We start from the raw sequence: 12,515 nt of genomic DNA, 5'->3' as shown, positions 1-12,515 counted from the left end.
ATATTTCTTCACTCTTCCCTAATTAATTTTTTTTGTTGTTTTTAAGGCACAAAAGGCTTTTCACGCTTTAAGAACTCTGTAATAGCAAAGAGACTAGCATTGAGCTCCTAACTCCCAATACCAAAGCACCACATTTCTGCTCCTAACTGACGCCTGACCTTCTTGGTTCTTATTCTACTGCTAGAACTCCAGCATCACATGTAGGAGAGCAGTTACTCAGATTTGATCCCTCAAACACTAAGCCTATGTATACTTCAGTAATTTAAGCAGTGTGGTAGAAAATGGTTGACATACAAAATGTGGAACGCAAAGTGGAAACTAAATGTATGGAAATGAATGGTAAAAAAAGCAGATAGAACTACTACAAGTTCTCCTCTATGTCATTTTAAAATGGGTGGAACCATTTCTTCTGATACTTCAAAAACCTTTCCAAGGCCCTGCAACACATAGATGACAAGTTACCAAAATGCTAGGCTTTATTACATTCTACCATATGTAATTAGTGTGCCAACAGCCAAGACTAACTGTAATAAACAATAGTTTTCAAATTCTCTATACAAGCTAAGGTACTGCATCTCTGGCAAATTTAGTAGTTGGCTGGGAACCTTCAAGTGTGACAGGATAAATGAAAAACTTACCATTGCCCCACTCCAAAGAGTTTTCTTTATATAAATATTCTGTGTTTCATATATATAAAAATATATTTTTTTTTTTTTTATATATATGTATGTATATACACACAAACACAGGCATACAAATACACACTCTCCTATAGCTGCCAGTTACAGATTTTTTTTTTCCTTCTTTCTCTATCCATGTGTCAGTTATAGAAACCATCAACTGGAGAAGACTAGGATTCTGGTTTATCTCCACTCTTATTAGCATCTTCCTATAAAGCAATCTGATAACTCTCAGTTTTTAAAAAACATCCCCAAAGAGGTTGGGCTAAATCATCTATAGAAGCCCCTTCCAACCTGAAGAGTTGTATGAAATAACCCCAAGGAATACTTAAGAATACCTGTGTGATTAAGGATCATAGGATCGCATCCATGACTTATCAGCTTTCAAGTCTTCCCAGGCCAGAGACACTAATTTTGCTTCATTAATTACCCATACGCAAGAGTTAAAGGAAGTGGTGTTTTGTGGGTTTTTTTTTTAAGCTAAAGACATGATGTGTGATCCACACTCTCCCAGCTCGGAAGAAGAGAACAGACTCAGAATTGAGGAACATCTACGGCACCCTGCAGAAAAGGAGAAGCAGCAGCAGCATGCCATAGTATAGAAAAAGAGCACACACACAGTGTTATAAAGATGAAGAAAGCCAAGCACCAGGTTAATTTGGTATAAAGGAAGGCACAGTGTCACCTGAAATACAGCCAGCGGCTTTCACTCATCTCTTCCACCGATGGAACATGGTCACCAACTCTGGTACAGTACAAGAATGCAATGTGAGTAACAAAATGTTTATGAGATGGTAGTTTTATAGAGCTCCCTAGCAAAACAAAACAAACAAAAAAAAAACCCTACCCAATCAAAAAAGACAAAGCATACAAGAATAAGAATGGCAGAACAATGACAAAGTGACAAAAATCACAAAAATTAACAACAGCACTTTATGATTGAGACGTCCAGTAATATTCTTCATTCCTTCAGATTCAGGCTGGCAAAACACCTGTATTCAGGCTAGCTCCCCCAGAAAATTAGATTCAATAGCTCTCCAGAGAGCTGCTACACAGAGACAGAGCCAATCCAAGACAACTCCTACCACTTCGGACCTGCACACGGACTAAAAGAGAAAAAGTTATTAGAGAAAGTCATGACAGAGGTCATCAATACTGCCTCGTTTCAGAGCAGTCCAATACAACTGGCAATACATACTAAATCACTTGGTTTAACTAACAATTGACTAAAAATCTTTAACCTAATAAATCTCCAGTCATAGCAGAGTGTGCTTTTACTCCTTGCTTTGCCTTTTTCAATTGTACTTAAAAAAAGAAAAACACAAGTGAACGCATGTTTGGTTTCTAGTACTTTCCATGTAAATTCCTCAGCAGCTTGTGGGGTTTTTTTCCCTGTTTTTCCATGAAGGCACGCTACGTGAACTATATATTGCTTATGTGAAATAAAAGCCCAGATGATCAGAAATCCACAGGGCCTTCACTTTACAAAGAGCAGGTGTACACATCCTGATTGCAGGCTCACATCTTGACGAACCAAATATTTAAAGCCATAGCTTGCGCTATGAAGAGCATGCACTCATCTAATCTTTGAAGGCCAAGGCAAATAGCAGACTTTGGATAGATTTGTTTTGGATTCGTGGTTCAATAGCTCTTCTTCCATACCGACATACATTCCAGGTCAGAGCACTCTGCCCTGAAAGGCCAACACTGAGACGGCTCTGCATATGCAGCAAAAACTAAAATTAAAAACTGCTCAATAACTTCCCTTCTATGACTTCTCTTTGCTGTGTCTTTGCCAAGTTAGTATACTGAAGTTTTCCCAGATGTCTATAATGAGTGCAGCATTTTTGGAAAATTTTATCTATTTTGGAAGAGTTCAACTGTTTCTCAGAAGATGGCTGAGGAAGAAGATAATTCCCACCACCATGTTTAAAAAAAGCAAGAAAACCAATAAACAAAGAGACCACTAAAAAAACCCTGGAATTAGGAAAAGTTGTTTCAGGTTGGTTTTAGGGTGCATTTGGGTATTCCTTTACTTGACCTAACCAAGATAATGACTCCTGAAACTGCCTGCTGAGGCTTGCCAGAGCTTGGCAGTTAAATCCATACCACCCATGTGTTCTGGATATATCTCAATCCAGCTTCTACAGAGTCCGGGCCTCCCCCACACTTTTTCTCTCTGGTGTGAATTGCTATGTTTCAGAGCACAAGAACAGAGATAAGGAAGCATCTCCCATGCTTACTTCCAGAAGAGGAGGAAATCTCTTTCCCACCTAGGGAAAAGCCCAGAGGGGTGAGGCTGGAGGTTCGGAGGCTGCACTGCACCTCCATTAAGAGAGATTCAAGATTGATGATGAGAAACTAGAGATTGGGAAAGAAGGAGGAAGACGAAAGAAACTAGATTGGGAAAGACAACTGGAGAAAACAGTGCAGAAGAAGATATGGTGAAAGGAAAAAGCCCACAAGAGAGGGCAAGGGACAGCGCCTGTGTCTGTGCATCTGCCCTTCAAGGGCAGCAGAGAGCAGTGAAGGATCTAAGTTGTAGAATAATGGAAACAGGCTGCAAAACGGAAGGATGTAACCTGTTATCAGACATCCCCCACTCCTGTCCGGAACATAACACAAGGCTGGATCCCAGGATCAACACTCGCCTCCTGCCATCACAGCACACTGAGGCAGGGTATTTAAGAAATGGACATTTTATCATTGGACCACCCTGGGTAAGCCAATAGAGTATAACCCGAGACTGCCACCAAGCTGTCAGTTTTACCACCATCCCAGATAGTTAGGTAGTTCACACAGCAGCTATGTGAGAGTCAGTGTTTCCAGATTTCTTTTTCAGCTTGCTCATTTAAAGAAAAAAAATGTTAAAAAAACCCACTAAGTAGAAAGCGCTTAAAAAGATTGTATTTGCAAAATCAGACATAAGGCAGTAAATATCTAAGATGACATTGTCTGCACAACCTTTAACATCTATGGTAGAAAGATAACTAAAATATTTTAAGTTGAAAGACATAATGCTTTAAGATTTAGGAAAAGGTTGCTAAGTACAACTGAAATTACTTCATTAAAATAAACATGAGCTTCCATGAAGCGGATTATGAAGGAGAGGAAGGCATTAATCTACATGTTGCTTCGTTCAACATGAAAAGAACCAGGTCAATAACCTCTAATGAGAAGTGGAAAAAACATTATTTTGCAACACAAATGCTAGGAGTTCCCTTTTTTTTCCTGTGACAGATGAATGAAACGATGAATCAGCTACTTTTCTGAAAAGAGGAACTTTGCCAGTGGTTTTGATTTACAGGGCTCTTGAGTTTGCTGAAATTGTTAAAACTTCAGGCAGGAAATTGTTTCTTTGTTTTAGTCTCAAAGGATGAGACTGTATTTTTAATATCCAAGTTATGCTTTAGTTTCTACGAAAAAAAAAAAAAAACTACTGCTAGAAAACTATAACTGTTTACCACTCACATGCTTGGATACATCTCACTGATAGACAGCCAAGAAATTCAAACACATGACATCATGGCTTTAACTCTGGTTTCTGGTATTAATTTTTAACTCGCTTAGCGTTAAGTGGCAGAAATCAAAAGCATCTAAAGATCCCATTATTTTTTACTCAGATTTTTCTGTCATGACCTCACTTTCCAACCAGTTAAGCAGTAAACAAAAGTTAAGTCTCTGCTACAAACCATAGGTCCTCTGCTTAGCTGTACATTTAAGCCTGATCAGTGGACCCTGGTACACTGGTAACATACCCTATCTGGAAAGATACCTGCTCTTCTGATTACTTGAGACATTCAGAACAGAGCAAGAGGAGGCAGAGGGCATTTTTGCCTATTTTCCTCCTTATACTCCTTTTTACTTTACCAGAACTTAATTTTCATGTTAGCCTCTCTATCCCTCACCTACTTCTAATACATTTCACATCATGGGAAAGAAGGGACCACCAGAAGTTTAAAGAACAAAGCATGCATCCCAATTGCTATGCAATTAACGGTGCGGCCAGAGGCATGTGCCTCTGCCTCTGAGCCACAGCAAAGCAATTCTGGACCCTTGTGTAGGCACTGCCCCGTCCGTGCATGCAACTGTCTCCCCGTGAATGTACTGGTATCAAGCCAGGCTGAAAGTCTTCGCTGGAATCAGCTCTCAGGTACTGTTCCACTTAAATCGCGCAGGCACAACCTTAAATAAGACCCTTCGGTGTTGACATCCGTCTTCGCTCCCCTGACTTGCCCAGTACAACAGACATGCGCCTGCAGTTCCTACGAAAGAAGCTCAGCCCATCACAGTCCACAGGAACTATCGAAGGGGCCACCCATAAGCCCACTGATGGGCAGACCAGTACCCACACGATTACAGTAATGCCACTCTGCCACACAATGACCAGGCAAGCTAAACCACCCTGAAGGGTCAGTCAGCCTGGTCGATATTTTGTTAAAGCAGGCCCTTGTCTTCTCCTCACCTCCACACTGCAACAAGGCCAACTACTTCATGAGGACTTTGTAATGGCTGACTGGCTTTCCATCTCTCCTTCCACAAAGGCCAAAGTCAACCAGGATACAACTGGTGTGAACTTCACACTAGAGCTGGACTTTTAGGAGTCCGCACAAATCCTGACATTTAAGTCCAACACACAAATGGCATTATTTTCTTATGTCCCTTCACTTAATCTAGGAAGCAAACCACCTTTTATCTTTTAACCTCTTTTCTGCTAAATAATCCTGTATGGGAGCACTACTTATTTCCAGCCTCTTGCAATCTAACCTAATGGGCAAGTGGCAAGGTTCAGAAAGCACCCCAGGCCACCCCAGGGACAAGCCTCAGGACTGCATTGTGCTGCCGAGCGAGGCACTGGCACAGCATCTCATCTTCATCTCCTCCTGCCTATCTCTTCCACTGGGTAGAAAGGGATGGAAATGAGAAAAGCAGCATAAAGCAGCATTTCTAAAATTCAGCTGGAAACTAATTTGTCCCTTTCTTAAACCTGTAAGGTCAGACAGGACTTGCTTTCCAGAAGAAAGGGCTTTATCACAAAGGGTACTTTACCAGCACCGAGTGTCTAATTATCAATCAGCTGCACACGACTGCCATCTCCTGGCACAAATCTGATTTCATGTCGTCTCAAAAAGTGCCATCTCCATCATTAATAGAGCAGTGCCTATCAAGGAAGCTGTAGGCAGACCCATGCAGTTCTCTGAAATACTTCCTGTGTAGAGGTCCCTTGTTTACATGATATTCTTCCCTTAGTAGGGAAGTTAACCATTTATTTTCTGTCAACCATGCAGAACAAATGACAGTTAAAATTACTACTTACTAGCAAGAGTGGGTAAATCTCCCAAAAAGCTACAGCTAAACACTCAAAACTATGGTTCAGCCAAGTGCCTTTTGGCAGCTACTCCTCTAGGAATGGTATCATAGCCTTTCCAGCTGTTCTGCCTTGTTGGCCACATTAATGATTTTTGCAAGTATAGCCTACCCAAAGGGCAAACCTGGAATGAATACAGTGTTAGCCCTTTCTCCCTTCAGGAGCAACTCATCAGCCAGGCTCATGGAGTCTCATTACTGAACTAGATTAGTCCTGCTAAAGGAGTGAGTGCATATTCTTGGACGCTTCCACAAACTGCTTCCTAGGCTCAATGGGGAGAAAGAAAAAAAAAAAAAAAGCAAAAAAAAAAGCTGCTACCTCAGAACTGGTTTCCAGTTGGCCAGGAGCTGAGCCACATGCTACAATTCAGTCCTGTCCTACTGCTGACGACTGAAGGAGCCCTGTGGCAGTGGTAATGGTTGACTGCACTCAGAAGCTGCCTTTTGATACAGGCAGACTGAAGACAAGTCCTCTTCACTTAGCTGTTCAGCAGCGCATCCTGTCCCTTGCTGGATGACAAGGTTTGAAGGAAATACCCAGCTGTGCTCCCTCAACAGGAGGGGTGCAGGCAGCAGGGCAGAAGGCTCAGGATGCCAGCACCTACGATCAGAGCTGTTAGAGTCAGTTTTGTTGACCTGGTTGCAGCCGTGCTTCAAAAGATGCTTTGGAATCCACTCAAGCGGAGATCAGACAAGGGATATCCTCACATCAGCCATCGCAGAGGCTGCAGGCAGATCTTGGCAGACTTCACTCGGCCATTGCAAGCAGACGGCAAGCAGCGTTCTCACCTGCGTACTGCTGGCCAGAACTCATCTCCTGCTCCCTCGTACCCCACGCCCTGGACAGTCTATGCACACTGCCGGTTACGCAGACACTGTGCCTGCCCTGCTTGCGGAGGTGTACTAGTACAGTTATTCCTTATATACCACCATCAGACAGAAATCTCCTTCTGTTGCCAGAGGTGCCAAATGGAAAGCTGCACATGGCACCTATTCCAGGCACCTTTTTAAAGTCGTTACAGAGCTCTCACGTGGGAACAGAAACCAGTCAGGCTGGGCTTAGAAATATCGTTATGATAGGGTATCTCACGATCATTCATGACACAACTGCACTGGAATTGTTTTTGTTGTTGACTTCACACCAGGTGTTGCATTACCTGTGGTTAGCGACATGACCTTCAGAGAGCCTGACTACATGGAAGTGATGCTTCTTTCTGGTGTGCTAGCCAAACATCTGGAACTTGCATTTAAAGACAGTTTTAAAGGACAGAAATTGATTTATTTGGCACCAAAAAAAGGAAACCAGGACTTCCCAATATTTGCTGTTAGTCAGAGCTGAGATACTGTAAATCACTGCTGTAATGCCCGTCTCTGGCTGGAAGCATGCTACCTTCAATGAGAAGGGTTCACAAGCATTTTTGGGAGTCCCATCCTTTTTTTTTTTTTTTGCCAACCTAGAAAGCACCTGCTACTTATTGCCACAAGCAGTTCACTTAAGTTTTCCAAAAGCAGCACCAGTCCCTAAGAATGATCAGTTCTTCCAAAGACTGAAACTGGTTTTACCTAAGATTGTTTTTTCCTATCCTATCACAAGACAACGGGATACAAATTCTGGTTAGCACAATTAGAAAGCAAGACAAAGCAAGCTTTCAAGTGCCAAAGAGCACAAATAATTTACATATGAAAAATGCACTGAAGGGTTTGTACAGTGTATGTTGTTTTAATTCCACTCTATTTACCTTTGCCCCCCCAACTGCCAAAACTTTCACAGAATGGTAACACATGTGGTCTTTAATAATGATTGATTCATGATTCTCTAGCACTTCTGTTGATAAGTATCCTCAAACACGAATGTACTTGCAGCCTGAAAGTACTAAGTATTGGCCAGGATTTACGGACAAACATCTATAATCATGCTACTTACCATTTTCACAGGTCTCCTCAAAACAGGAGGAAAAACACCCAGAAGACTAGGAGGATCCCAGTTGTTTAGATAATATCAGGTTTGTTTGAATAGATGTTTAAAGTGCCTTCAGTTTAGCACCACCCACTAAAGACTCCATTTAACTTAAAAAACATAACAGGGTCATTATCAAGAGCCAAAGACAGGGAAATGTCTTAGTATAATAGGAAGAGAAGTTTATATGGGACTAGATAGATTAATTCTTTCTTTTCAATATAGGGGCTGCTGTATCAGGCAACACTATTCCATATCCTGCTGGGCTAACAAGGACCTAGATACCTACTTGCAGAGCCTCAGAGAGCTTTAGACTGAATCCCAGCAGCATCAGTACGTTTTCTTTACCAGTCTGCACTAGCACCTTCCTCTATAAAACATAATGTTCTAAATACCTAAGACACCTCTAGCAAGCATCAAGTAAGTTCTGTAGGACTATGCCCGATTAGCACAGTTGCCACTTGAAAAGTGAAGTTTCCCCAGCACACAGTTGCCTACTGACCTGATGTTCAGCCATGACAGCATGGGAGTTGTACCTCCACCGACAATCCACACAGTGAAAAAGACGATGAGGAGAGTTGTTGAGAACATCATTTGATGTGAGTAAGTAGCAGTATCTCGTATAGCCAGAGCAAATGCCATGGCTCCCCTGAGACCTATGCGAAAGAATGAAATAGCAGAACTTCAGAAGTGCAACCGTGCCTATTTATAACACAGCATCTTTCCTTGCTCCCTCCCTGCCACACAAGCACAAAGTGACAGGCAGAAAGCACTGGGCTCCAGCAAGTTTTAATTCCCTCAGTTTCCCTGATTAATTATGCCCTGGGACGATTTAGAACATAATTTGCCCTGGTAGTTTTCTGTAACTTATAGAATCCACAAGTGCTAAGAAAAGGTGTAAATATTTCCAGAAACTAACAGGAAAAAAATGCAGAAAGAAAAAAGTTGTGGACAACAACAAAACATATTATGGAAATCAAGCAGCTCCCTGAATCTGAATGAAAACTCACACTTTTCCAGTTGATTCCATAACTGAAGTATGAGTTCTTGGTATGAAATTGTTATCAGCTGGAAAAATATTCTAGTTAGTAACATGTTCACAGGCAGACTATATTCCCCCCCTTCCCCGCCCCCGATTATGAAACTCCACTAGCAAGGCCAAGCCATGGCATTTGGCCATCTGCAGACTTCTTCAGTAGGGGAATCACAGGATGGTTAAGGTTGGAAGGGACCTCTGGAGGTCATCTGGTCCAACTCCCCTGCTCAAGCAGGGCCACCTGCAGTAGGTTGCCCAGGACCACGTCCAGATGGCTTTTGAATATCTCCAAGGACGGAGATGCCACAACCTCTCTGGGCAACCTGTGCCAGTGCTTGGACACAGTAAAAATTGTTTCCTGATGTTCGGCGGGAACCCCCCGTGTTTCAGTTTGTGCCCATTGCCTCTGGTCCTGTCACTGGGCACCACTGGAAATAGGCTGGCTCCCTCTTCTTTACACCCTCTTGTGTACAGAGGCATCCCTGGCACTTCCTGAGGATGCACATGTTTAGACACACAGACACACACTCCATGATTTTCTTCAAATGACAAACAGTTACCTGTGTGACAGAAGTTGTAAGGGAGTTTAAGTCAAATACCTTGCTTTCTCCAACTACATGGGAGAGGCACCCATAAATATGCCTCTCTACTCAGCAGGTATCTGTTTCTGCACAATGTGTACATCATCTCAGCTAGAAATAACCTTCTGGAAGAGATACATCCCAATTCCCCCATCCCCTTCAGATGCACTTCAAATGAAAATACCCCATTACCAACATGAGGTGACTACTTGCTGCCAGCAGCTGGCATTTCAAGATGTCACTCTTCCCAGACATTACACTTTCTGTAAAGGTTGAAAGATACATGATTGCACGCTGCAACAACCATTAAGTCTTCTATTCAGGATGCATGGATGTGGATTATAAAAGCAGAAAGTAGTACTATAAATTGCTTATGAGTTAAAAATAAGATTTTTTGCTTCACCAAACATTTTTGCTTTTACCTGAGAACATCATCATGTGCTGAAAGTTCCAGCTGATCTTATGCCTTCTGCCCAGATTCAACAAGAAGGAGAGAGGGTAGACGTGTGCAGCTCTGCCCAAAAAGATTGCAATCTGTTCACAGCTGAGGGTTAAGGATTTCACTTTCCTGTGGTATGCACTCTTGGGTACCTGGCTCAAACATGAATCTTCTGTTTTAGCGAGAAGTTTACATCCTGATATCAAGTGTTCTTGTTATCTCTGTCTATATAAAACAGACTTTCGCTAATTATGTGCATACAGAACTCATTGCACAGAATGCAAATTTTAACTAATACAACCAAGTTTTTTAATACATAGTGAAATTATACCTAGTATTAAAATTACCAGTTGTACAAATGAAGACTTTACTTAAAAAATTCACAACTATCACCACCACCATTCGATTATGTGTTTCAGACCAACAGAAATGCAGTCCTACATACAGAAGGAAAACCAACATAAGACCAGCAACTGGCCACTCCATTACGGCTCCTGCAGAGGCAAAATCTCCTGCTGGCTGGCAAGCACTTAGGAGTACAAAGTTACTAAGATGATAAATCCAAAAAACACTTGTCAGCACTAAAATGAAGTTCAAAAAGAGTAGTAAAAGAGTATTGCAGAAATTCATGACAGTATGTAGTAAACTCCTTCCCTCCCTTACTGTAGCGTAAAACATCCGGTGGTTCCAGTGAAGAAGCAGAAAGCTGAATATACCCTCCATCGTCTAAGGAACACTTTGGGACAAACTAGAGTGATGTGCTGAAATCCTAAAACACCAACTCAACCAGAAGCTCACCAATGACTGATCATTTGCTGCTGGCATAACAACATTAGAAGAATGAAACAGCTCTCTTACGGAAAAGAAATAAAACCACATAAGGGCTCTAGACACCACTGGATTGTTGCCATAGCTGAAGTAAAGCAATACTGTCTGCAGGAAATTATGTCTCTAAGAAAATAAGATTTTGATTATTACTTTGTACAAAAAGCTTCATGTAATTATTCCAAACAACTTTTATAGCAGTCCTTTTGAGGACTGCAGAAGTCAGACATCAGAAGCCATCATGACCAATGTACATAGGAAAAATGGCTAGGATTATGTCAACGACACTGAGGCTTTAGCTCTGCCTTTGCAGTTCAACCTTTCTCTTTCAACAGCTAATGATGCCTCTACATTTTGCTCCTGCAAGGTGTTAATTCAATGGAGACCACAGCTGTTGAGGCAAAGTGTGGGTGCTAGTATTAGCTGCCCTCCTCACAAAGGTACAAAAACACTCAAGAGGCCACAGAAGGTTAAGTGCAATGGTAGAAAAAGATGTGAAAAAGGTAATAAAAGGTAGGTGGGTAGGAAGAGAAAGGAACAAAATAAATACTGAAAACAAACCTAAGACAGATAGCATAACCTGAGACAGGACAGAAGGCCACAGCAAAGATGAAAAATTACAATGCTTAGTATACCAGATGCAACCATTCTGTTCACATCTTTATCTGATGCAGGGCTCTGGAGCATTTTTTAGGTCAGAAGAACGGACGTGAGGATACACAGGAGAAAATTTATTACTGTTTCAGAAAAAAAGTAAATGGCCAAAGGAAAACAAAGACAAATGTGATAAATTCCTAGAAGCAGTACAGAGATGAGAGAAAACAGTGGAAAGACGGAGAGAAAATAAATACGTTCTGGATTAGGCCATCTTTACCTGCCGTTTCACTGGGTTTTATCTCATTGCCTATAGCACTACTCCTGCAGCAGGCAGAGAGAAATCAAGACTGGAAGACTAGTTCCCATTTTTTCATGCACACTTTTAATTGCTCTGAATTTTCAAGCAGCCAGGAATATAGTGAAGAAATAGGTATGTAAGCTATTTCAACAGGAGCGGGGTGCAAAGAGGTATCTAGTGATTCCCAGTTTACATGAGTGTGACTACTACAAAAGTGTTCAGTTCTGGGGAATTTGAGAGCCAAGTACCACGTCAGCCAGGCACGATGGGAACTGGATAACCACCTCCAACACCAGCACTTTTCAGCAGTGCGTACCCTTCACGTCATGGTCTGCACCACAGCTCAGTTCCTTCTTCCTCCCATCGCCTGAGAACTTGACCTCTACCTTTGGGGCATCGCTCAAAGATATTCTGTTCACCCATGATCCTCTTTATTTACCTGAGGTTTGTTTGTTTTCTTCAAGGGACTGTTGGAAGTGAAGAGAAAAAATGAATCCTTTCCAGGCCCCCAAAGTTCGAATACAAGAGCAACACAAGCACTGCTGGCTCTCAATAGCCAAGTCACACAGTAAAGCATATTCATTTATTTATCTATTGAAATTATATGACTTCTAGCACTTGCTCAGGTACAGAGCCAACAACTGTGTGGTGCAAAAGCCTTAGGGATTTGATGAAAGGGGTAACCAAAGATTGTTCTCAAAATTCTTGTGCCCGCAAGACATGAGGGAAACTCAG

General features: G+C 41.8%; 1 protein-coding gene across 6 annotated transcripts in view; it reads right to left on the bottom strand.

Annotated features, from left to right (window-relative positions):
* The window catches only part of SLC9A7 (solute carrier family 9 member A7), a 75,857-nt gene that overhangs the window by 18,404 nt on the left and 44,938 nt on the right, over positions 1-12,515 (bottom strand). For 4 of the 6 annotated variants that reach the window (XR_012670527.1, XR_012670526.1, XM_075134537.1 and 1 more), the window contains exons 11-13: positions 10,044-10,155; positions 8,507-8,660; positions 1,366-1,425 (exon numbers count right to left, since the gene is read on the bottom strand). Coding sequence is in view for 4 of the 6 variants with exons in the window: in XM_075134537.1 (XP_074990638.1) it covers positions 1,366-1,425; positions 8,507-8,660; positions 10,044-10,155 (326 nt within the window). In the remaining 2 variants the exon portion in view is untranslated. The remainder of the gene's footprint in view (positions 1-1,365; positions 1,426-8,506; positions 8,661-10,043; positions 10,156-12,515) is intronic. The other 2 variants (XM_075134550.1, XM_075134557.1) reach the window with 1 other exon arrangement.

This window comes from Calonectris borealis, chromosome 1 (genome assembly GCF_964195595.1).
Source record: "Calonectris borealis chromosome 1, bCalBor7.hap1.2, whole genome shotgun sequence".
Classification (NCBI taxonomy): Eukaryota; Metazoa; Chordata; class Aves; order Procellariiformes; family Procellariidae; genus Calonectris; species Calonectris borealis.
Note: the sequence above shows the minus strand (reverse complement) of the source record. Positions and strands in the feature narration are given on the sequence as shown.